This window comes from Lonchura striata, chromosome 1A (assembly GCF_050655825.1).
Source record: "Lonchura striata isolate lonStrDom1 chromosome 1A, ASM5065582v1, whole genome shotgun sequence".
NCBI classification, from domain to species: Eukaryota; Metazoa; Chordata; class Aves; order Passeriformes; family Estrildidae; genus Lonchura; species Lonchura striata.
Genome location: NC_140741.1, coordinates 64,258,929 through 64,284,739, shown reverse-complemented (window position 1 = coordinate 64,284,739; position 25,811 = coordinate 64,258,929). Strand labels below are relative to the sequence as shown.

Genomic DNA, 25,811 nt, shown 5'->3' with positions numbered 1-25,811 from the left:
AAAAATGTAAAAATTTAACCACCAAGTCAAAACTGAGCACTGCTTCTTGCATGTCCGTACCTATTCCTCTACAACCATACATTCCATACGTGCTCAGGGACGATCTTCGGCACTGAAATGAAGTTGCTTGCTCTGGTACACTTGCAGAACTTTTCCCAGCCCAAATCTGGCTCTTGTCAAGTAGCATTCGCACAAGCCCTTCCCAGCCGCTGGCAGCTGGGAGGGAGCATTCCCAGCAATTCGGAGTGCTGTGTCCCGAGTTCACCAGCGCCGACACAGGCTCGGCGGAGCGCTGAATTTCCTGCTGTGCACAAAGCCCTCCTATCCATGACAAGTCAGCTGTGTTGCATACACTTCTCAGAAGAAGACCCCAGGTTATTCCAGCCTCGGGATTTCCCCAGCCAGAGCGGGTCTGTCCCGCAGGAAGCGCAGCCCTGCCGAAAGGGCCGGAGCAGCCGAAGGAGCCGCAGCGCGCAGGGATGCGCCCGCGGCAGCTCCCGGAGCAGCCGGAGGGCAACGCTTTGTGTTTGCTGAACCTGGCCCTAATGGAATATCGGCAGGAAAATGCTTTGGGGCGTTTTCCTGCGCTGCTCTGGGGCACTGAGGAGAGCGGGACCAATAAAAACAAGCCCCAAGCCTGCCAGAGCCCCAGGAGCGCTTGGACAACGCTCTCAGATAGAGGTGGGATCGCTGGTCCTGTGCAGGCGAGCAGTCGGACCCGAGGGTCCCTGTGGGTCCCTTCCCAGAGCGAGCAGTCGGACCCGAGAGTCCCTGTGGGTCCCTGTGGGTCCCTTCCAGAGCGAGCAGTCGGACCCGACGGTCCCTGTGGGTCCCTGTGGGTCCCTTCCCAGAGCGAGCAGTCGGACCCGAGAGTCCCTGTGGGTCCCTGTGGGTCCCTTCCCAGAGCGAGCAGTCGGACCCGAGGGTCCCTGTGGGTCCCTGTGGGTCCCTTCCCAGAGCGAGCAGTCGGACCCGAGGGTCCCTGTGGGTCCCTGTGGGTCCCTTCCCAGAGCGAGCAGTCGGACCCGACGGTCCCTGTGGGTCCCTGTGGGTCCCTTCCCAGAGCGAGCAGTCGGACCCGACGGTCCCTGTGGGTCCCTGTGGGTCCCTTCCCAGAGCGAGCAGTCGGACCCGAGGGTCCCTGTGGGTCCCTTCCCAGACCGAGCAGTCGGACCCGACGGTCCCTGTGGGTCCCTGTGGGTCCCTTCCAGAGCGAGCAGTCGGACCCGACGGTCCCTGTGGGTCTCTTCCCACCCGGGACATTCCCCGGTCCCCGCCTCCCCTGGGACGCGGCAGTGCGGTTTGCGCTGCCCCGCTGCGCCCCCGGCGGCGGCGGCTGGAACTGCCCCGCGCCTGCGCGCCCCCGAAGGCCGCTCGTCCCGCCCCGCCCCGCCCCGCCCACCGCGGTGCCAAGATGGCGGCGTCTGCGGCGCGCTCGGCGGCCCGGCGGCTTCTCTTGCCCTGGTCCGCCCGCCTGGTGCGAGCGCCCGGCGCGGCGCAGCGGGTGAGGCGGCGGGAAGGGAGCGGAGCGGAGCGGAGCGAGGCGCGGGGAGCGTGGGCGCCGCGGTGGCTCCGAGCGCTGGTGCTCGGGCTGCCGCTGAGGGGACGCGGGGAGTTGGAGGCCGCGGGGCGCGGTGCACGCTGGGAGTTGTAGTCGCGGCGGGAGGCGCAGTAGGTGATGCGTTTGCGCCGCTCAGGTTTGTGTGCGGCAGCTGGCCCGGGGCTCTGCAGGGTGAGGAGGATGTCAGTGAGCTGGAGGTATTCAGCAGGGATGAACTGGGCTGGAACATGTGCCCTGAGAGGAGAGACTGAAGGTTCGGACCTTGTTCAGGCTGAGAAGCCATGGCTTCAGCTGGACCTGTGAGAGAAGCTGAGAGAAGTATCTGTGCCAGCACCTAGGAGAAGGTTGTTAGGAAGATAAAAGCAGGCCTGTCACTGTGGGGCACGGTGGCAGGATGAGAGACAACGGGTGTAAGTTGAAAAAAGAGCTAAAACTGGGTATGTGGCAGTCAAGCAGTGGAGAACGTTGCTTACAGAGCTGTGTGGTTTCTCACCCCCTTTGGAGATACTCAATACCCAGGTGCAAAAACTCCTGAGCAAAGTGGTCTGACCAAGTTGATCCCCCTTGGAGCAGGAAGTTGGACTAGAGACTTCCAGAGGTCTCTTTAAACTGGAATTGTGCTGTGATTCTGAAATAAGTGAGTTTTAAGAGATCTAACCTACTACAGGAGGGGTGTGGTTGAGAGCTGGATTTTACACTTTCATGTTTAGAGCAGTTATATGGGAGAGAAATATTTGTTTATTTGAAACATTTGAAATCACAGTTTTTGAGATAGCTGTTTGCTTGAATTTCTGATACATATTTTCATTTCTTGTTATTGAAAAACTGCAATAAGCTTCTTTTTTACCCTGCTCTCATTTAAAGTATTTTAAGTGCCACATGATTATGCTGCTCTGGTCAATGGCTGATGGATTTAAAGTCCTGGCACAGGCCCTTGGGCTGTATCTCACTTCACTTTAGAAAGCTGGTACCCAGGACTATTCCAGGTGGTAAAGGTCCTGCAGGCTCTTGCTGGCAGAAGTGGGAAACAAGTGTGGCTGGCTGATGAGAGTAACAGCTCCTGTGTCAGATTGGAGGGCAGTAGATGCATCTCCTCACATGTAGTTATCGTCAGGGTTTGTTTCAGGTTCAGGTTACTGCTTCCCTTACGTGAAGTAGTGGTGAATAGCAGTCCTGAAGTCTTTCCCTTTTAAATGCATGTTTTGAGAAATGCTTAAGTTCAGCAATACATTTTTTAGAAAAGCATCCTTGGATATAACTAAACAATCTGAGTGTGACTGATGATTTTCCCTTCCAGTGTGTGCATGTCGGAACAGGGAGGCACACAGTTTCCAAAGCAGCAACAGAAGTAATCTTAAATGTCCCTGAAACTAGGGTGAGTGCTTTGGGAAATGGCTTGCAAGTGGCTTCTGAAGACTCTGGACTCTCAACATGCACAGTAAGTAACTTACAAAGTATTTTGCATCTATTCCTATGTGTTCATTTCCTTGTGGAACTAAATTTCATTTGCATTTCAATATTTATTAACAACTGTTCCTGGAACTTAAGCCAGGAAATAGAAGTCTTAAGGCTTTTGTAGATTTGTAATTAAATTTTTTGTGAAGATCAAAATTTTCTTTTTCTTGAAAATCTGCTCCGTTTAAGGAAAAAGACATAGCAAAGCTGTTAGCTAGGTAAATTACATTTTTTTTTTTTTTGTTAACTGAGGTTGGACTTTGGATTGATGCTGGAAGCAGATACGAAAATGAGAAGAACAATGGAACTGCTCACTTTCTTGAGCATATGGCTTTCAAGGTGAGTGTGAAGATTGATGTAGACATTTATAATGGATTTTTAAGTTATTTACCTTTAAAGATCAATGATGAAAACTTTTTTAGAATTGTATAAATAAATTTTCAAACTTGAAATGAGAAAAATAACATGGACAACTAAGACTCTGGTTTCCATTAGAAAATGAAGCTAAAATCCTAGTTCTGTGTAAATGTTACACAACTATGGATTACACAGATCTAATTTTTAACTTTTACCTTCTTATAGTAGTCTTAGAAGACACACAGTCACTATTTAGCCAGCTTTTAACTTTAATTTGGGAGCATAGTAGGATTTATAGCCGACTTTCAGACTTGCAGAGATTAGTATGCCTGTTTTATTTCCAGAATACATTTTCTTTCTCTTGATCTTGACTTTCCCAAACAAGAAGTAGTAATGATGAGTAGATGAATTGAAGGGTCTAATGTGATTTTCTTGTTGTTCTATTTCAGGGAACAAAAAAGAGATCTCAGTTAGACCTTGAACTAGAGATTGAGAACATGGGGGCTCATCTGAATGCATACACGTCCAGGGAACAAACTGTGTATTATGCAAAGGCTTTTTCAAAAGATTTACCAAGAGGTAATTGCTCTGATTCATCAGAAAAGCTGTAAAGAACAACATGCTTATCCAGCTTCCAGTGAGATGGCACAGAATGATGCTTTTGCAGTCTTACAGTCCCTTCCTTGCCCAGTGAAAAGTCTGTTCTTGAATTTCACAAGACTGTGAGAATACAGGTTTGGAAAGGAGCCAGCAGGGAAGCTTTTATTTGAAATATTTTTCTCTTCAGAGTCCCAAGATAACATACCTTTTGGACTTCTCTCTTCCTGTTCTCTTGCTAGTCTTATTAGCACTTGCTCTTTAGGTGGGTTTCACTTCTGGAACCAGATTTTTCTAGTAATCTGAAAATACTTTTTCATTTCCATCTCTATTTTCAATCAGCTGTGGAAATTCTTGCTGACATAATTCAGAACAGTACCCTGGGAGAGGCAGAGATTGAGCGTGAGCGAGGGGTTATACTTCGAGAGATGCAAGAGGTTGAAACCAATTTGCAAGAAGTTGTCTTCGATTACCTTCATGCCACAGCCTACCAGAATACAGCCCTAGGACGGACAATTTTAGGACCTACTGAAAATATCAAGTATGTCCAAAACTGTGTCTGTCTTTAATTGTGTGGTAGCTTTTTTATATTGAGAAACTTACCTAAAAATGTAGAGAACTGTGTCAGATTTAATTTTCACACTGGAGGGCAGCTGAAATTGCACTGAATATAATTGTAAGTAGAACCCCTGTATTTGCTTTGGTTTCCCTGTAGGCAGGTATCAAAGGGTATGTGAACTTCAGATGTTCTCTACATGACTTTGGGTTTTTTTGCCTTATTTATCTCCTGTTTCTTATAAATGCATCTGGCACAAAATTGGAAATACTTCTTTTTCCTATAGATCACGTATTATGGCACACAGTGTTTGTACTGCTCTTTCAGCATTGGTTTGGACCAGTGCAGATCAGAGGATTTTTAAATGTGCTGCTTTCAAAGGAAAGGAGATCATTAATGTGTTCTGTCTCCACCTGGCTGAGTTGGAATTCTCACTCCTTCTCAGGAAGCTAGAAAAACTTTTTATTCAGTTCCTTTTTGCTTTTTAGAAAGTCACCATTATTTTAGCTTTCTGCCTGTGCTCTGAACATTGGCAGCACTTTTAATTGTTTTGATAATTGTATTGTTATATGCATTTATCTATTTTTACTGTAGTAAACTTTACTGACACAGTAGTGCTGTCTCCTTTCCTGTTTTTTAGATCCATAAACCGTAATGACTTGGTGGAGTACATAACTACACATTACAAAGGACCCAGAATGGTCTTGGCTGCTGCTGGAGGTCAGTATGGGATACTCACCCTTGATCATGTGAAACTGCTTGAAACTTGTGTCCTGAGTCTGTGGGAACAACGTGGTGAATTACCCATTGTTCAGGAGGTCCTGTTTGTTGTTGGCCCTCTGTAGCCCTCTTGTGTTTTGTGCATTCATACCCTTTGAGCTTTTGTTCCCTTTTCCTGTCAGTAATATTCCAGAAACCTTAAATCAGGAACAAGAAGTGAATTGAAGGCCAAAGTCATTCTTCCATGTGGGCAGGAAAAAAGGGTCCTAGAAGGTGTGAAGAGGGGAATAGCAAGGAATGCAGAGGCCAAGAAGTAGCACTGAGGCTTGAAAGAGAGCAAAGAGCTTGATTTGATGTAGTTTTAATGGAAGGCTGATAAAGAGAACCAAGAAGAGGGAATCATTATGATCTTGCTCTGTATAAAGGGAATATGTGAAGAATCCAAAAGTGGGTATTAAAGCAGGGGCACAAAAAATTACTGCTTGATTGAGTCTTTAAACTGTGCAGCAATTTAAATTAACTGTTTGCAGAGTAACATCACAAAGCATGTGAAATACCTTTCTTCAGGAGTCTCTCATGATGAGCTACTTGACTTGGCAAAGTGCCATTTTGGTAACTTGCCATCTGCTCCAGAAGGAGGACTGCCACCCCTGCCACCTTGTAGCTTCACAGGTAGTGAGGTAAGCTGCTGGGTGGCTTTTTGAGCTGACATCTGACATCATCATCAAATCCCCTGACATTTATTCTTTGGTGAGGAGAGAGGGCTGCTCTGCCACAGACTCAGCACATGAAAAGGTTTCTTGCCCCCAGTACAGCAGGGGAGTAGCTGCTTTCCAAAGCAGTACTACCCATTTTTTTTTGGATAAGCCTCACTGCCACCATGTTTTATGCTTCATCACTTCCTGGAGGAATACCTTCCTTATTCCTGCTCCTACTTCCCTCTTATCCTCTTGCCTATGGTATTGGAGCATTTCCACCCATTGAGAATCACTCATTGAAAGGATGTGGCAGAGAACTGAGGCATCCATGTTCTATTCCCATCTCTTTTCAGATTTTACAGTGTCATCAGATTTCCTTTCTGCTGGTAGTCATAAAATGACTTGTAATGCTTCTCTGTGTACGTTGGCAAAGTGATCTGAAATTGCCCCAGGGGACACCAATTAAGGCTGATGTTAAATTAATCTTCATATGCTTTAATTTTAGTGCATGTTTTGTAATCCAGCTGTAATGGAAAAGTCTGTTTTCTGTTATTTAACTTGCCCTCTGCCTGAGTGTGTAGAGGTTGCAGCAGAGCTGCTGTGCTGTGTTGCAGATTCGGATCAGGGATGACAAGATGCCCCTGGCACACCTGGCCATTGCTGTCGAAGCAGCCGGCTGGGCAGACCCGGACACAATCCCACTCATGGTAGCCAATACTCTGATAGGCAACTGGGATCGCTCCTTTGGAGGAGGAGTGGTGAGTGAAGCTGCAAACACTGTCCTGCTCTTAATGAGGCTGGTGGGATCTCCCTGACTTCCGTACTGCCAGGACAGAAAAGGGGATCCAGTTGTGAGTCTTGAGAGTTTGTTACCCAGGATTTAGGAGAATCTTAGGAAGTGGTTCTAAACCACCAAAATAGAGGTGACTTGAGGTTTGCCAGCCCTCATGGGAAATAGGATGTTTTATACCTGTATGTCATCAGAACCTGTGGGTATCAGTAATTAACTATCCCTTTCTTGAACCTATGTGTCTTTATGATTTTGGCTCAAATCTGGGGTTATTTTGAAATGTGATATTACATGCAAAGAAAGAAACTGTTGAAATGAAGAGCTGATAATTAACCTTGTAGCTACTACTGCATGTTCTGTCATCATTGAAATGAAAATGGGAAATCATGGAGGTGACTAGTAAGCTTTCAAAAAACTTCATAAAGTAATATCTTTTTCTTTTGCCTCAGCAGAATTTGTCCAGTAAACTTGCTCAGATTGCCTGCCATGGTAACCTGTGTCATAGTTTCCAGTCCTTCAACACCTGCTACACTGACACAGGGCTTTGGGGACTCTATATGGTCTGTGAGCCATCCACTATTCAGGACATGGTGCACTTTGTTCAGAGAGAATGGTAAGCTAACAACTGTTTCTCTGAAAAGATAGTTTTTAGTGGAGAAATACAATTTAAAAATAAAGTATTTAAAGAGAATATTTTTCTCTGCTTGGGCTCACCCGGGAACAACAAATGCATCCACTTCTAAACTTTGGCACCCAAAGCCAAGTCCCAGCATCCAGTTTTTGGCACCCTTACTTGGAGTGAATAGCTTAAGATGTAGGTTTTGTTTCTTGTACAAGAAAACACAGCAGGAATTTTGACTGGCAAATGACAGAAGTTATGAAATTGTCAGACCTTTTAGTATACTACTCAGTCACTGTACAGCCTGCGAGCTGCAAGTGTCACCACTGAAAGAGTAAATATTTGTGGATGAGAATAATGAAGGTGCAATTACCAGACAGCTACCTCATCTGCAGTTGCTGCACTTGATGTATCATGTGCTGGTGTTAGAAAGCTCTAGTTAATACATTGGGAAAGTTGAGCTCTTACATATGGAATTTTGAAACTTAAGATTCTAGACAAAATTAATCTGAGGCTTACATCTGTATTGAAGGTTCATAGATAAAACTGTAAAGCTTGAACTGCAGATGCTATTAAAAACACATATATGTTATTTAATAGCACTTGATTTAAAGTGAGTGAAGGTGAAACAAGTCTTGAAAATTAGGAGTTTCTTTAATCACATAAATCACTTCTTATATACCATTATTCTATGAGATCCCTGTTAAGTCGTGGAGAAAAAGGTTATCACTTTGACTCTCTTTGCTGCAGCTTAGCACCAGGGAAGATAGAGACAATTCCTGGGACAAGAATTTAGTGTTAAGCTATTTAATGCATCCCACTCTCCTCACAAAATGTTCCATAGGCAGTGTGGCAAATTAGTATCTCACCAAGAGAGGAGCCAGGAAGTAATGGATTGTCTTATAGCTAATTACCTGTTCTCTAGCTGCTTGGCTCCTATTTCTTAGCAACATCCATTCTCAAAATAACAAGTACAGACTGCACTTGCCTCAAAATATTTATTTAATAAAATTAAATACAGGCCTCCTAAAAAAAAAAGCTTGCTCTTGGGTATCTCGGTATGCTTCCAAAACTACTACTTTTAGGCTGCTGCTTTGTATCCATGGCTTGTTTTCCAAGCTGTCTTACCAGCTTTGTCTACAGAAAAGTAGTGCCTGGTAGGTGCAGTAATGCCTACGCACCTCCTTATCACAGGCAATCGTGTGCTACAGACTACTGTTATTTAATGCCTTTGGATTTAAACTGTTTTTCAGGATAAGACTTTGCACAAGTGTTACAGAAAATGAAGTAGCTCGAGCAAAAAATCTTCTAAAGACAAATATGCTGCTACAACTTGATGGTGAGACTTATGAGAACTTTTTCTTCTTCGTGGAGCTGTAGGCTGATAACTGAAGCATTTTTCCCCTGTTTTAGGGTCCACACCAATCTGTGAAGACATTGGAAGACAAATGCTGTGTTACAAACGCCGAATCCCAATTCCAGAACTTGAGGCAAGAATTGAAGTAAGTAGCACTTGTGTTATAACTTAAAAGGCCATCAAGAAAATTACTTGCTGCAGAAAGTAACAATATAGAAGTTGTATTTCTTTTACAGCTGAGAAAACTTCCAAGTGTTTTGTTTCCAACTCCCTTGGATTATGCAAAATTAAGATCAGAAATGGTTTTAAGATGGGATTGTAACAAAGGTGCCTCTTCTACCCCTTTTAGGCTATAGATGCCCAGACTATTAGAGAAATCTGCACAAAGTACATCTATAATAAGCATCCTGCAGTTGCTGCCGTGGGTATGTGGTATAAGTTTTCCTATCCTCCCATAACCCCTCCAGACCACTTGCTGTGAGTTAAGCTTGTGTCATGGCCAACTTTTTTTAACTTCCAGGTCCAATTGAACAACTTCCAGAGTATAGCAAAATCTGCAGTGGCATGTATTGGCTTCGTGAGTAGTGAATAACAAGAACTTCAACATATTTTAGCTTTAAAAAAACCAAGAAAACAACAAAAAACCACCCAAAAAACTAACTACACCCGTTTAAAACTTTGGAGTTGCTTTTGAGAAGATTAAAAGTCAAGAACCAGCCCCTCCTCTGTTTCTGTATAATGAAGAAAGGAATGGAAACATGTACAGTATTTGCATTTTTATTATAAAACAAGGATTGTCAGTAAGAGTCATTTCTTGACTTTAGTAGCATTCATCACTTGTTCTTGAGCAGCTTTCTTTGCCTTGACCATTTCCACGAGTTCCTGAAGAGAAGGTGGGGAAAAAAGAAACTTAACTAAACATGTAACTCGTGAACAATGCTGTGGTTTTGAACACTACATATATTCACTGTGAAACACTCTAGTTCTCAACATAATGAGAAATCTACATAGTTTAGTGCTGTAGAGCAATTTCTCATAGAAATGAATCAATTAATGGAAGGTCAATCCTTGTATACCAGGAACTTCACCTAGAGGTGGCTACAGATAGGACTTCATAATCTGCTAGAGCTTGCTTCAAACTATAAAACAAATTTCCTGACACAGACTTTCGTTTCCAGCTTCCAGAGCCACTATTTTCACTGAGGAACATTTATTCCTTACTGCTCTTTTGGGGTTGAGTTACCAAAATGAAAATGTTTCCTGTAAGGCTCTATCATTTTGCCTGTGTCAGATACTGTCTCTGGGAGGCCATGGAGCAGTAAAAGCAAAGGATTCTCTCAAGACCTGGACTAGTGCCAGTGCCAGGAGGTGAGGGACTTTACCTTATATCGTTTCATGCAGTCTTTTTTTGAGCGGCCTGGAACAGCTGCTGCTATTTTTTCCCATCTTTCAGGAGTATTTACTGGATAAGTCTTCAAAGCTTGTTCTAAAAGTTTTTGTTCTTCTGTAGTCCAAGGGGATGAATCTAGAGGTGATCCTGTTTTTAAATGCAAAAATGGCAGCAAGAATAGATATTTTAAAAAGAGTCTAGAAAATATTGTAAAACCTATTATAGTTGATTTAAAATTATGAAGTTTTGGGGTGTATTGTGTGTACCAGAAACCCTCAAATCTGGCACCAGAGACTGGATCACTTATTTGCTATCAAAGTTTGTAAGCAAATCTTGAGCAAGTTCTGGGTTACTTTTTTCCTAAAAGACCTAAGGGAGAGAAGTGCACAGGAAGGGCTCCCTTTTCATATTTACCTTCAAATCGTTCTGAAGGGGCAGCACTGTCCATCTGAGGCACCACACCATGTTCTTTTTTAAATTTGTCAAATGCTTTCTTGTTTATGTCATCTTTTTGATGAGGGTCTATGAGCAACAGACATTAAAAGAGAATAATTATTGCAAGAATATTAAAGCCAGATGTAATAATAACATTCTGTAGCAGATTAATTACAATCATCACAAAATCATTAAATCCAATTTCTACTTTAAAGCTACTATAAAGAGGTTGGTAGATTAAAAAAAAATCATTCAGGTTCCAATGAACTTTTCTCAGTGTGTCAGATTCTCCAACCCTTATCCTGCTTTATAGTGCTCAGAGGAATACTTGTTCCATATAATCTTAAACCTGAATCTACAGCTTCACCAAAATCAAGAGGGATTATTCTCTCAAGGGCTGTGGCACAAAACTCATGCATTGCCCAGGGTATGACCATGCTGGAGAGGCAGGAAAATCCAGGTGCTCCTTGTGCCACCATGTGGTTTGTAATGCAGAAACCTCTTGAAAATTTAGTGGTTTTTTTTTCCTTCTGTAGTGAAATGTATAATTTCCTTGAAACCTTATTCCAGAGCTCTCTAGGCTTCATTTTTCAGTTTTATATTCATGTTTGAAGAGGAGATGAGCCACATTCATATAGATGTCTTACTCTGGTGTTGGATTACATTTTTTTTTTAAAGAATCTCTAGAGCTTCATCAGTTCCATTTATTTTAGATGCCTTCCTTTGTAGGAAGCTTTCTGAGAGGCCGATATATCTCCCTCTGAACCCTGGCATTTCACGTGTCCAGACATCAGAGCATCAAGCTACACTAAGAGTTTCTGAGAGCTGCTTGTGAGGTGCTGACTTATAAGAGCTACTAGGATGAAAACACTGAATCACATAAATGCTCCTCTACATCCTCCATCTGAACTACATTTCATTTGGGGCTGTACAGGGCATTTTCTCAAGAAACACAGCTCCAATCACAGGGAAGTCTGCACAGAAGCAGGCAGACCATGTTACTACAAAAATAAGGAAATATAGATACCAAGCTTTTGGAGACTCTTTGCTTTATTGATGACATCTTTCGCTGTTCGTTTTATTCCAGTAGTTGAGTGCAAGTTCATATAATTGGCAATAACTTCCCACCTACAGCAAGAAGAGAAAAGGTATTATGTAATATGGTGATTTATCCTATCTTCATATAAGCTATGGTCAGGCTCCTGTACACGTTTTTATAAACTCCTGAGTAAGTTCAAACATGCTTAAATATGTGCAAAATCCCAGAGTAACTGTTCTGGAAAACTGTCAATCACTAACTGAAGAATTCCATCAGCTTGGGTGAGCAACTCAGTTCCCAATACAGAAAAAGGATGGGGCAGAATGTAGGTAAGTGCAAACCTCTAATCCTTGAAATTCTGCTTAGCTGCTGTAATCTGATTCCCTAAACACCTCTGGCATTAAAGGCCACACTGAAGGGCTGAGTAGTTACTAACCCTATGTTCCCTGGCCCCCGAAAAATGCCTAAACATCAGGTAAAGGGGCTTAAACAGGAGAGAGCTGGAACAGCCCTAGTCCCAAGTGGATTCTTAGGAAATGGAAGGCAGTATGTACTGCTGATCAGACAGGAGCCTTGAGGACCGCGTGCTGAGCTGCAGAAACGGGCCCTGGTATCATCTCCATGGAGTATGGCAGCTATTTTTTTTTCAGTAAGCATCCAAATTTTTTAATGGATGCTTGAAATCTTTGTAATCCTCAATGGAAGAAAGCTATTAATTCCTGGGAAAAAGTACTTAAAGTGTGCTCTGGTTCTTGCTTAGCAGTAAGCTGAGTGCCAGTGCTGCTTTCTGTAAATCTTAGCCTTTCTCTTTTCCTCTGGCTCTCCCTTGAAGAAAGCTGTGCACTTAACTCGTATTTTGGGATATTTTCATTCTACCACGTAGAGGAGAAACCAGCCTCACATTCATTATGGAACCCCTGGAAGTAGCTATTATTCCTACCCAGCTGCACACCCCAGTCACTGGTGTGGTTTTGTTCTCTACTGTGAAGTAAGCCCTGTGCATACAGGACCTCAACACCATGCTGGTAATGGACTGAGGCCCAAATCTGGGGGGAAACAAGATACAGGGCCAGAGCTAACTCCAGTGTCAGTCACACAGAGCATGGTACCAAGGAAAAACAAACCACTGGCTGCTTTCGAGTCAAGGAAAAGGAAGATGTTTAGGAAGTCCTTATACTGACAAAGTACTTGGGATGATCTCAAAATATGTTTTATTATGCTTGTTATTTAATGAAAGATTGTTAATAAGGACTTTTAGCACCAAACCCGAGAAGTACCTTGAGTTAGTCCCTGCTGGAAAGAGGTTCACAGCTTTAATTAACAACTGTAAATCATCCTCTGGCCAATTTTTGCTTCCCCCTCCACCGCCAGTGGTTGACTTTTCTGAACTCTTTGTTGCTTGGCGCATACGAGCTTCTGCCTCTTCTTTCTCTCGCCTTATTTGTTCATTTATTTCTTCTATCTAAAGATTGTAAATAAGCATTATTTATTTACTTACTAAATTATTGTTACATTTTACAGTGACACAACCCCCCCTCTCTGGACTTCCTTTGAACCTTAGATTTTGCTTAGGTTCTGTTCTGTATAGTATATGTAAGGAAACAGAGGAGCTTATCTGTTCCAGTATTATTTCCCTTTATTCCATGTGTATATTTTTAGGATTTAAAGATTAGGAGTTAATAGCAGAAAGCTATCACAGGTTCACTATGAAATTAAATTAATACCCCCAGAATTAAAGCAAGTTTTCAACCTTGGGTGAATGTCTAGACTAACACTTGACTTAGAGGGACAGATCCACAGAAGTATTAAGACCAGTGAGGGCAATTAAACATGCATGTTAAATACACCAATTCTTAAATCTTCCAGCCTAACTGGTATCTAAGCCTGATTATGTCAGTACGGCCATAGTAATGGAGAACTTTTAAGTCAGAATGAGCTCCAGATTTTAGTTACTAAGTGTGTACTCAGGGTTCAATGGCCACATGTAGTTTTTTAGTGAGCAATAAAACTACTTAAGTTAAACCACTGCACATTTTTGTAACCTGTAATCATATCTCAAGACTGTGGTGTGACATACCTTTAATTATCTGCTTCTGAGTGGGCCCAGTCCAATCTTGGCAATATTAGAAGAGCTGTGCACTTAACGGCTGTTGGCAGGATGCCCAACAGCAAAAGCAAGAAACCTGCTTCATAAAACCTTCCTAGCAAAAGGAAAGTTACCTGATAGATAATTTTTAGTGGAATAGTTTTAAAAAGAGGCATTTCAGTCTTAAATTGTCTGATGAGTAAACCTGACTCTGGGATGGGGGCAGATCATATTCCCCACCATGGAAAAAAGTTCACAGCTGCAAATCCACAGTGGATGAGAGAAAGCACCTCACTCTTTCTGCAGGATGTAGGTTCAGCTTTTTGCTCAGTGGCTTTTCCCTGTTGGCAAACATAGGCAGATCCTCGCTGAGAGCTGGGAAATTTTGATTCCATGTGCCTTGCATTTCCCATTCCTTGGTATCTAACCTAACCAGCCCTTCTAGTGGCTACAGCCTGCAGCACACTTAAGTCCTTTTGTGGATCTATCCCCAAGTCACAGACATTAGACTAGGATTTCTCTTGCATAAGAAGATACTGCCCTCCTTCCTCAAGGTAATGGTAGACATTGTTGTGCAAAATGAAATTCCTCTACTGTTTCTGTATACTGTACAAGAGGTAGGTTTTGTTTTCTCTACAGATAAAAATGTCTATTTTTTTATTGGCTAGCCCTGTTAATTTGACTGGCCATGAACTGCTCATTGTAAAATGGAGCAGAGATCCCTCTGCATGTGGACTCTGAAAAATCAAGTCTTTGTGTTTTAACAAGCATGATTCCACAGCAGCTGTGCTCTATCTTACTTCACAGGTTGATTTCACAAATTATTCTGTTATTTTGATTCAACGCTCAGCATAATTACCTGTTTTACTACAGCCGCCTTTCCTCCTTCCCTTGTTGTGGATGTAAGTGCTTCATTCAAGCATTGCAGACTAAAAATAAATTATTAAGTTACAATGGAGAGCTAGTAGAAAGATGGGTATCAAAAGGAGCAGAAAGCAGCAGCAGAAAGACTTACCTTGCTAACTCGAGACGATCACAAAGCTTTTCCACCTCCTCCATCATTTTAACACAATCTGCCTCATTATCAGAAAAGTAATTCCAGTTCTGGAAGCAGAAATACACGTTCTACAGAGTTCTTAAACTTTATTGTCCTATTCCTTCAGACAAAGGCTTAACATACAGCATTCTTCAGGCACTGCTGCATTTAGACCTATTTGGTCAGCTTTATTCATAACTCATATGCATGTAAGTATGTGTTTTAGTATTTTGGTTTTTTTTAGTAAACCCACTTTCCATACCCATCTCCAGTCCTAAGAACAAGCAAACACAGTAATTTGTCTGACGTAACCTGTATTTCATTGTAATAATAGTTAAATACCTTGCATGTTGTTCTGAGTTTTTGCCTTTCTTTCTTGATTGCTTTCTTCTGTATCTCTTTTTCCTTTTTTGCCACTAATGCTTGCTGCCTAACTTCTTCCTCCTCCTTTTCTTTTGCTAACCGTGCTGCTTCTAATTCTGCTTGTCTTTGCTGTAATCAAAAGAAAAAAAAGGCAAGTAAAAAAATCATTCAGGTCACATTGTTACAGGGTCATTCAGTCATCCAATATTAAAATGTGTTTTTTCTGGTTTGGGTGAAGTTTTGTTTGTATGTTTGGGGGTTTAAAAATGCATAAATACTTTCATGTTTGGTTTTCCAAGAATTTTGAGGGAGATGATGAAACATATAACATTTGACATTAAGTACTCACTGTGAGGACCCTCAGTTTACAAATCTTGACTTCCTCTACCACGAAGATATAAAACTGTATATAATTTCCTACTTCTGCCTCGGGAAACTTTGTGATTCAGTATTTCTCCTACATCATTACTGACATACTTTGCAGCGTTCTAATGTCTTTTAAGTTACTTTTTTGCACCTTACAGTTCCCTTTCATTCCTGTACTTTCAGAGGCATCTTTTCCAAACTGTTCATATCGAGTATGTTCTGCTACCTCAAAACGTTTCATACCAGCTAACCATTCACAAACCACATGCACGCAGCAAGCAGATACATCCATTTTATGCACTTAATGCTTGCCTTGAAACCAGAGGAAGTGTATGCAACAAAATAACTCAGTTTTGGTTACAAAACAAAAAAGGTGTTTTGTTTCAGATCTGTATTCTTTGTTTCCATCTCATTCTCAGAAGGCAGCCAGCCTTGCACTGCCTGCTGCACAGACCTCAAAGACAACACATTTTTGAACCCCAGTGTAATTCTATCAGTAGTCTTCTGACAAATCTAGAACCTGAAGCAGCAGGTGTGAATGAAGCAAAGTTTTTCAACCCAAATAAAGTACTTCACTTACTTTTTCTTTTGCCTCCTGTTCTTTTCGTTTTGCTTCTACCTTTGCTTTCTTCTCTGCTTCTTTCTTTGCCTTTTCTTCCTCCTTAAATTTCTTTATCCTGGGATCACAACTGTATGCATTGTCTGGCAGAAGAAAGGAAGCATCATGTACAGAAGAAAAGCAGAAACCTCCACAGTTAGTTAACGAATCTCTCTATAAAGAACAACAGTTTATGTGCTCACCAACAAGAGTCCTAATTCTGTTCATTTCTTCTTTTTTTCTCAGTGCTCTGGCAGCTCTGTTCTGCTTTTCAATCCACCTCCTTTCATCTCGACTAAAAGGGAAAGCATAGTTCAGTGCTAATGCTTTACAGTGCCACTGTTAGAAATTCATCAACAAGCTTCTTAAATAGTTTCCCCCCACACAGATGTTCTTCTGTGAATACTTCAAAAATAGACTTAAAAAAAATTAAGTTCCCGGCCCTGAGATCATGTACAAAATTCTAAGTGTTTACATAGTTACATAAACCTGACAAACCAAGCTGCTTATCTGTCATTGTAGGGAATGAGATAATGGACTTTATTTCCAAAATGCAATCCACTTGCTTACCTAACATTAAACTCAAGCAAAACAACAGAAATGCTAGCATAGGGTTTAATTGAAGGACAGCAGTATAAGCAATGCCACAGTTGCCTCGTTGTACAGAATATAGTCAAGTAAACCCATCTGCACAGAAACAACACTGTGAAGTAGCATGATACTCTGGGTAAAGTTATGCCAGATCCACTTCAGTAAAATACAGCTCAGATTATAGATGGGCCAACTAAATAATCTGAAATATTTACCAGTGCTGTCAAGAAAGAGGCAAAATTTTAGTGGGGGTCTATAGCCTCATCCACACAAGCACACAGAAAACAATAGAGGGGGCAGGGAAGTTGAAACTGTGAGGTATTTAAAGCTCCTTCCAACCCAAACCACTCTACCTCAGAACAAAGAAAACAATCCCCATAACTGAGAAGGAGACTAATACGAGTAGATTGAAGCTTTAAAACATGAGCAACATCACCTTTGGCAAGAAGGGGTAGCAAGAACCATGACCATCTGAACAGCAGCTGTAATGTAGTTCTCTCTCCTAAGTACAGCAGACTAGGTACCATTTGTCTAAACATCTTTGAGAAAGGACACTAATGACAGGAATGAGCAGAAAAAAAGAGCTATGCAAATAATTCAAGACTGTTCCAATGAGAAGCCTAGAGGTTCATCTGTGTGATTTTCCACAAGCACAAGTGATAGGGAATTGATTACAGTGCCTTCAGAGAAGGCAGGAGAGAGAACAGTGGGCCTGGTGAGACTCAGAAAATTCAGTAGTAGGAAGAGGCACAAGAGAAGAGAAGAGAAATCCTTAGCTACAGCCTAAATATGGCAGTTTTTAGCACAAAGAAAGCCAACCACTTAATCTAAATACAAAACTGATTTCTAGCCAAACTTGGAAGAAGAGATTCATACAATGCAAATTATGGTCTCACAAGGATTACTTAATGAGGTTGTATCCTGTGAAATGTGTGTTAGACTAAAGCTCCAGCTTGAACACTGTGTTTATAACTGTAGGAAGGATAAAAACAAAATATATTTTCCAATGCAACATGGTCTGAGTAATTCAGCAACTATCACTACATCAACAAATACATAATTTTTAGCATCAAGCCATCAGAACTCATCTCTCCAAATTCTAGGAAATACCATTTTCTCAGTAGAAGTTAAAGAGAAATGATAACCTGCAAGGTCATCCACTCTGTCCTGGCTCCAGGTTCAACCTGTGCTTGGGACTGGCAGGGATTGCAAGTTTTCTTTCACATTTCTAAGCACCTCAGATATACCTCTGTGAGGCAAGCAGGAACTACTTCAATTACACAAAGAAGCCCACAGTAAGTTCAGTTCAAGTCTGTGACTGACCCCTAAGCTGGGAGAATGGAATTCAGACTTGGCTCAGCTGCCTTTCTTCCTATGACTTGCAGTCTAAGAGAAAGTTGGAAAATCTTGCTGTATCAACCTCTCAGTCTCCTGTCAACATTATTTTTACTTACATACCATTCTGCTTTTTCTTTTTCCTCTTCATCTAAATAGGAAAATTCTCTCCAGGAATCAAAATTATACCTAAAGTAAATTTAAGAAAAAAACAGTGAATTAAAAAAGCACCTAATCTGTTAAACATGAGCTACCTTTCTAGTGTTATGTGTTTTTAGGCAACCATACTGCTGTTTACAATTTATAATACATAATATACAATTATACTGCACCTACAGTGATTCCACTGTGTAAAGTCAAAATGCAGAATATGACCTACACCTCTGTGTACTGTGGGACATAGTCTACTTCAGGATGGTATTGGTCTTGCCCACTCTAAATGTCTACAGCTGCCTATGCTTCTGTCATAGGCAGTGCAAATGCAGTGCAGTCAGTAGAGTTCAGAGAGAAATAAATCTTTGTTTAGCACCCATATTTAACAGGTAAGGCAAGCCATAAACATGACTGACTTTTTTGGACTAAACACACTTCCCTTTACTAGGAGAGCTTGAACACCTAAGACGTCTCCACTAAAAACACAGGTTAGGTGAGATAAACCTCACTTCCAGTCTGTGGGCCAGCTCAGTTCTCAGCCACCACGGTCTGAAATTCCCACTGCAATAATGAATTTACAAGTGGATGGATTAGCCAGGAGAAAGCCAGCTCAATTTGTGGAAGGCACAAACAGCTGTGGTGTAGTTTTGTGACATCAAGAGGCTGGGACAGCCCACAGCAACCAACCCACACACCAAAGGGTCTGCAAGCCCTTTATGTTGCATGTCTTGAATACTGTGAATAGAAACAGGGACATCAGCTGACTTACCAAAAGGAATAGAATGCATCTACCTCCTCAAACGAGGAGTTCATGTCCCCAAGTTTAGGTACATTTTTCTTATTTGACCACCTGAAAATACAAGGACATATTCAAGAAATAACAGATACAATCTTCATAACATGGCATTTGTTAAGTACAGAATCAAGATCTGGGACTCCCTCCCACCAACACAGAGGGGGCACCAGGAAAGATAAACAGAACAGGACAGTTCCTCCTAAGTATCCTCCAGACTGGGCTTTTTGGGTGAATTTCCCCAAAAAAGCAACCTTCTCCTGCCAGAGTGCCTCCTGGCTTGTGCCTCAAGAAGACCTGATGGTGCACAAGCTATCTTTGTAGATACTCAATTCTCGATACACATTCTTCTGATAGAGGAGCTTAGAGAAATTGGACAGAAAGTGCTCTGTGAATAACTCAGCTCTGTGGTAGGGTACAGGAAGTCTCCCACACATTCTTATGGAGTACAAGGGAATAATGCATACTTTGCCCCCACTGCATTTTTTCCTAGGGAAATCTTCCACAGGCTCTAGAATTTTTTCTTCCATGACACAGAATTAATTTCTATTGCAGAGAAGGGAAAAGCCTCATCTGACAACCACAGATCCAGGTCTGAAGTCTATGGAATACTTGATAGAATATTCAGTAAGACTGAATAGTTTAAACAATAATTATTCAGAATGTTGTAAAGTGCAATTAAGCACTTTTATACAGGGAAAAGTTGACAGGTTTCTATTGTGACAACCATAATACCAAGTTACTTGCCAACAAATCAAATGCAGAAAAAGTCACACAATGTAAGAGAGAACCACCAAATATTGATAGTTACAATTACCTTCTATTTTAACCAGCTAAATCATGACTGTAACTGCTGTCTTCTGTTAATGTCTTACTCTCAGCAGAAAATAATTTTAAAAAGGAATTTTAAGTCAGCAGCACACAAACATTTGGTATTTTAAGTAATTATAAGATGAAACAATGAGTTGTACAAAAAGGGCAGTAGGTAAAAAGAAGCTGAGAACTTTTTTTTTTTAAATTGCATGGGGCAAACTCAATGCCACCAATCTGATAGTTCAGACTATTTCAAAATTAAATAATTGCAACTATTTTAGTTGTATTACATTTCTAGCAAATTAATACATCTCTTGTTACAAACACAATGTCAAAAGAGTTCGCAACTGCTGATTCTCCAGCAACAGCAGAGGCAGTCAGACATAGCTTACCTGGCATTTCTTTCAAAAACTGGTGAGAAAACTTCGAAGAAATTTTCTTTTGCTTCACTTTTGGAAGGTACAGAGTTATCAAAAGTTGGATCTATGCTGTTAAATGCTCGTCGTTTCACAGGATCAGATAATATTTCATAAGCTGAAAGTTACCAGACATAAGGTTATAAATGTTTAAACAGATGTTCTCAGATCTGTGATGTATCTGTAGCATTCTGTATAACTTGATATTTAATTATTTTAGTGACACCAAAAAGCATTGCTGTGTATTCCTTTTAAACTAAGGAGGAGGAAAACATTTATAAAAAAGAACATATTTAACCATTAAGACGTAACAAAGCACATAATATTTAATTTTATAGCAGTAAATTTTGTTCAGACACTGGGAGTTTGGGCATGACGTCTTCAGACTTCTATCTTACACTTGATCCTTGCAGATTGATTGACAAAATGGTCTACTAAGGCACTGAGTAAAGGGTGTCCCTATGTTCATGTGTTGTCAGAATGGGCAAAAACAGGAACCATTCATTAGATTTTTGCAGGTCATGATGAAATTGTACTGATTCTTGATAGAATATAGAACTCCACACAAGCTTTCCAAAACATGCAAACACTCCCAGTTTTTCTGTTCTTACACCCCTGAAGTTGGGGAGCATCACATTACTAATTTTAGATTCTGGAAATCACACAAACTATAGCTCCTGTACTCTTACTTTTTTTCTCAATGAAGTATGGTGTTTTACAATGACCACTGCTTTTCAGTAAGAATGAAAAGTCAAAGGAATCAAATTTGTATTGCAATAATTCATGGACTTTGTGCCTACACCCCTGCCAGAGGACTCTGCACCATGAAGGTTGGATGTAGGAGGTGACAACCTGGAGGAGACCCTGGTGCTCTGCAGTTCCGTAAAAGCTGATCTCACTGCACATGTCAGTGGAGAGAGGAAGGAATGGCAGTGGCCACCAGTGAGCTGCTGTCTGCCAGTCTGCCCTTTCCCTCTGGGAAAGGATTTCCCTCCACCAGCACTCCAAATTACCCCAAATATCCTACCTCAATAACCCCCATACCATTTTCCTGAGGCAGGAAATCCTGTGCACATCCATTGGTTCCTCTTACATTTAAGAGATGTCCTTCCACTTACATATCCCCAGTTCTACTCCCACACACTCAGTTCCCCCAGCTTTGTACCTCCCACAAAGTCCTTTGTCAGACCAAGTTCTGCATCCAACTTATGTTCTTCCACCTTTCCAAGTTTCTCCTCCCTGATTCATTACTATTTGCTCCTAGTCCAGGTCCCCCTATCCTACTATTGCATTTTAGTATTTCCTTCCTCCAAAATGCTGCCTGGGAGCATTATTCCTTTTCTTTGCTACTTTGTGCTTTCCTTTCTGTTTACTCCCAAACTTGGATTGTAAGCAGTTAAGAGGGAAGGTTCTATGATATTTTGCTCCATGCATGTAGAACACAGAGCATATTTCCGAATTCATGTGCAGGCAGTTCTCATCATATATATTTGACAGTTTCTGACAGGACTGCAATAGCAAAACTACTTCCTTTGGCAACCTTCCTTCTGACAACTCCAAAGGAGGCTAAAGACATTAGTTTATCTAACATAGCTCACATTAACTAGTATAAGGAGCCATTCAGAGGAGAAAGTTTAGAAATACAAATTCCAAGATTTCATCCTGCTTCAACCTTACTGAGTGAAAATGATTTGTTTGAAATAAATGAAAAAGCCAAGCTCTCAAGCATTTCTGGAGATGTAAGTCATACACCTAGAACAGCCCCCATGGATTTGGAACTGGCCAGCAGTGGTGTTCTGGGTCATAGAATCATTAAAGTTGGGAAAGACTTCTAAAATCAGAGTCCAGCCACTGATCCTGCACTGCTGAATCCACCACTAAGGCAAGAGGGAAATGTTATTCAATTGAGTTCACTTGCTCATCTGTGGGCAAAAATGAGCAGCTGAAGAAACTGATGACCCTGATCAAATCAACACATGTTCTGCTGTCAGAGCAAGCACATTAGAATTCAGATTTTCCAACTGCTGTTGGTGCCTGTGGGGAATTGCTCCATGGCTCACTAGTTTATTTCAGGCATGGGGCCACCTCCAGAGGTTCATCTGTGTGTGCATTGCTGCAAGTGTCACATATTGTCACCAGCTGGCACAGCAACCAAACATCTGTCAGCTGCATTCCCATCCTGCTTCTACCCACTGGGAAGTTGCACCTAATGTGATCTATTAATGCAGTTTTCTAAAATGGAAAAATAACTTCTCCAGCTGTTTAGTCATTGACAATTCCTTAAAATCCTAATGAAGCACAACAAATACATTTCTGATGATCAAGTAGATTGAGAGAGTATCTAACAAACGAGATCAATCGCTTACCTTTAGTTATGCAAGTGAAATAATCATTATCACCTTCTCCTATCTGTTCCCCTGCAGCTTTTCGCTTGTCTGGATGATGTTTCAAAACCATGGATTTATCTAACAAATAAATGCATTACAGTTAGAAATGCTTCATCAGAAACAGTTTCAAACTACTAAGTAATACAGTAATTCCAACTGGCATTTCTCTAATTTGAAACTTAAATAAAAATACAAAGCAAACAGCCAGATTTGGCAGAAAACAGAAGTTAATGATTTTCTTTAATACTATAGTTAGAATCAACATTATTTCATCTTTGCTGGGACTTAAAATAACCACAACTCAGAAACTCTATTCTCTATTCCACTTCAACATCTGAAGAAGTCTGAGACTTATTCTACTTTTATGCCCAGCAAAGTGCTTTAGTATCTGTAAGTGTACAGTTAGCTTCATAACTGAAAAAAATAGAAACAATTAATGTAATTTTAGTTGTTATTTCTAATGAAAAACAAATAGTTCAAATAAAATAAAAATTGCATTCTATCCTTTTACTGAAGTTCTGAACACTATGCAAAGTGAAATTTAGCAAGAAAGCTACAGCCTGTGAATGCTGCTGCACTTCCCCACGGCGAACACTGAGCATACACACAGGACTTGAATCCTAAGGCACAACTGGCACATACAAACATCTACTGAAGGTGCTACCAAGGTGGTCTTGGTGTTTGTTTAAAAGATAAAATCAGATTTCAGACCAACTTCTTTACCAAAAGATCTTGCCATATTGCCTTACAATGCACCCCGTGCCTTCTTGGCTCTCTCTAAAATAGCAGAGAGAAGATACCATGCAAGCAGTTACAGCACCCTGCATCCTGAGAAACAAATCAGAACCCTTCTTAGAAACAGGAAAGCACAGAACACACGGGTGGGAAACACTCACATCTCTACAGCACCATGGAATAAGTGAATGCTGTCAGGGTTCTTAAGAGAAAGGCTCTGGTTCTTGGCTCAGATGAGTGAGAGCACTGACCACCACCAGAACAGGTGCTGCTCTATTCCATAGCAGCAGATGCTCACAGTGGTGTGGAGCACTACTGATTTCCTGTGTTAAGTTGGAAATTCACTGATTTCCGCCCATTTTTATTTGGAGGTATCTGGAGACAGTGATTCTTCTTGCAACAGCACAGTTATACAGGCAATTGTTCACAAGATCCATTCACAAAGCCATCAGCTTATCCCAGAGAGCCAACTGAACAATCTTCAGAGTCTTTGAAAATCTTCCTCCACTAAATATTTGCATCCTTCTTACAAAGTCAAGCCCACTGCTTTCCAGAAATAAACTTCTGAAGCCCAGCACGCTCCATGCCCATGCCACACTCAGAGCAGTGTGACTGCTAGCAGCAGCCTTTTGTAAACATTCAGCAGCAGTAACGTGGCAGCTGAGGGGGGCTGCAAAGGAACCTCTGGGAACACAGGGCAGGGACAGCTCTATTCCTCTGCCTTTCACTGAGCCTGACTGCAGACTCAAAAAGATAGAAATGTAGAGTTACAGTCTCAGGGCTGTTAACAAAAAACAAAGGCCAGGAAACAGAGATGTGAAATTTCTCAATCCCCTAGATTTAGCCTTCTGGATTTCAGAGCTGTGATGTGAATTTAAGAGGCTGGTAAGCAACACAAATCAAACCTTTAGGAAACCTTGTTCACAACATGGAGGTATTTTCACTGGAAAGCAGTTGTTATGTTTATGAGGGAAAGGTACTTACGAGCTGCTTTGATTTGTTTCTGAGTAGCCCTGTATCGTATATTTCCCAGTCCAAGAACTGCATAATGGTCTTGATTCTGAGAGAAAAGAACCACAGACCCTAATAAACACTCACAAATACAACACAAAACACCACAACACATGCAGAAAACCAGTTCTCCTCCCCATCTCTTAAAGGCAAGAGGGAGAATTCTTCCCTCTCTCAATAAACATGGGGAAAAGATTATAGGAACAACTGTCATAAATTATTGAATAATTACTGAATCACTGAATATCAATAAATGAAGCTACTTTCATAGAAATTCAAGTAGCTTAATCTAAACTGGATTGAAGCATTAGACAATTGGAAAACTGAATTGCTGTTGTTAATATTAAGAGTGGCAATGTAACTCCAGAATAAAGGAGATGGTAACAGGGAGAAGACACTTAATACTTTCAGGCAATAAAATGAAAAGCCACAGCTCAAAGCTGAGATCTTATCCTGATGTGTTTGTCTTCACACACCAGATATCATGGTAAGGGACACAAACAGATTCACATGGGTATAGGAGGGGAGGAGGAAGATCTTTAGTACCCGGGCATGGCATATAACCTTGATGGACAAAACTAGTTAACAGTAACCCACATTGAATACCTTCCAGTCCTTTGGGTCAAGAGTTTTTAACATAGGATATTCCTCAAGCTGCAGTTCTTCATCCCCCGATTCTTCAGAAAGTTCCTTCTCATCTTCTAGCTCCTGGAAAGAGGCAGAAACATTTATGTTTCTCCTCTTAATAAATGCTTCAAACCATCTTCCCACAGGTTCCACTTGACAGAGTACTGATGCTATAAGTAAAAACATAAAAGCAACTTCACCTTCTGTAGTTTTTTTTGGTTTTTTTTTTTTTTTTTCCTTAAACCCCATGAAAACCCACACAAGTACAGCATCACAGACGGCTAAATCCTTTCTTTGGCTGCACATGCAGCACAGTGCAAGAAGCAGCACACGTGTGGTTAAGACAAGCGGGACCTCCCGACGCTCCGCCGCGCTCACATCTGGAAAGGTGCGCTCGAGTTAAAGGGACGCACGTGTCAAACGACATTAAACACGGTCCTGCTGGCAACGGCGGCGGCAGCGAGATTAGACTGGGATCGATCTTCCCCCGCTCCGCTCCCCGCTCCAGGCCCCTCCCTCCGGCTGCCAACCCGGACTTGTTGCTCGCAGGGCGCTGAAACGGCGCCGCGAAGGCGCAGCACGGGAGACGGAGACAATCGAAGCCCAAGTTCCCCGGGACCGGCCGCGTTCCGGCTCAGCGCCAGGCCGGGCGCTGCGGGCGGCGTTCCGCCGTCGGCCCGCGGTACCTACCGGCGGCGAGCGGCCTGCAGACGGCGGAGCGCTGCCCGCCGGGCGCGGGGCCGCGCAGCAGCGCCATGGCCGCGGCCTGCGCCTGCCGCGGCACCGGCGCGTGGGGCGCCCGCTCCGCTTCCGGGGCGGCGGCGCCGTGCGGCGCCATAAGCGGCCCGGCCGGCCCCGCCCGGGTCCCGCGGGCCCGGCCGCGTCCCCGCCGGCCCCGCACCGCCCCGGCGGCCGGAGCGGCTCCCG

The 25,811-nt window shown here is 42.1% G+C and overlaps 2 protein-coding genes across 6 annotated transcripts; one reads left to right on the top strand and one right to left on the bottom strand.

Moving 5' to 3' along the window:
• The first annotated feature begins 1,396 nt into the window (after positions 1 to 1,396).
• PMPCB (peptidase, mitochondrial processing subunit beta) lies at positions 1,397 to 9,520 on the top strand. Of its 2 annotated transcripts, none has more exons than XM_021546143.2 (13): positions 1,397 to 1,504; positions 2,859 to 2,999; positions 3,269 to 3,355; positions 3,823 to 3,952; positions 4,313 to 4,511; positions 5,167 to 5,246; positions 5,814 to 5,926; positions 6,559 to 6,702; positions 7,187 to 7,347; positions 8,607 to 8,692; positions 8,767 to 8,855; positions 9,060 to 9,135; positions 9,231 to 9,520. In XM_021546143.2, exons 1-13 carry the CDS (start codon positions 1,415 to 1,417, stop codon positions 9,293 to 9,295), a joined length of 1,461 nt encoding a protein of 486 aa, XP_021401818.1. In that variant the 5' UTR covers positions 1,397 to 1,414; the 3' UTR covers positions 9,296 to 9,520. The 2 variants fall into 2 exon arrangements, with proteins under 2 accessions (XP_021401818.1, XP_021401817.1); XM_021546142.3 differs by having other exon boundaries at positions 7,184 to 7,347.
• Positions 9,472 to 25,729, bottom strand: DNAJC2 (DnaJ heat shock protein family (Hsp40) member C2). Of its 4 annotated transcripts, none has more exons than XM_021546141.3 (17): positions 25,575 to 25,729; positions 24,864 to 25,054; positions 24,231 to 24,306; positions 22,491 to 22,589; positions 20,101 to 20,242; positions 18,872 to 18,952; positions 18,073 to 18,138; positions 16,227 to 16,318; positions 16,006 to 16,127; positions 15,039 to 15,188; positions 14,676 to 14,764; positions 14,520 to 14,589; positions 12,852 to 13,036; positions 11,563 to 11,663; positions 10,515 to 10,622; positions 10,093 to 10,247; positions 9,472 to 9,592 (listed from the first exon to the last, which is right to left on the bottom strand). In XM_021546141.3, exons 1-17 carry the CDS (start codon positions 25,720 to 25,722, stop codon positions 9,518 to 9,520), a joined length of 1,950 nt encoding a protein of 649 aa, XP_021401816.2. In that variant the 5' UTR covers positions 25,723 to 25,729; the 3' UTR covers positions 9,472 to 9,517. The 4 variants fall into 4 exon arrangements, with proteins under 4 accessions (XP_021401816.2, XP_085425466.1, XP_085425465.1 ...); XM_085569340.1 differs by having other exon boundaries at positions 25,298 to 25,669; XM_085569339.1 differs by lacking the exon at positions 25,575 to 25,729 and adding an exon at positions 25,085 to 25,258 and having other exon boundaries at positions 24,864 to 24,965.
• Between the last annotated feature and the right edge of the window lie 82 nt (positions 25,730 to 25,811).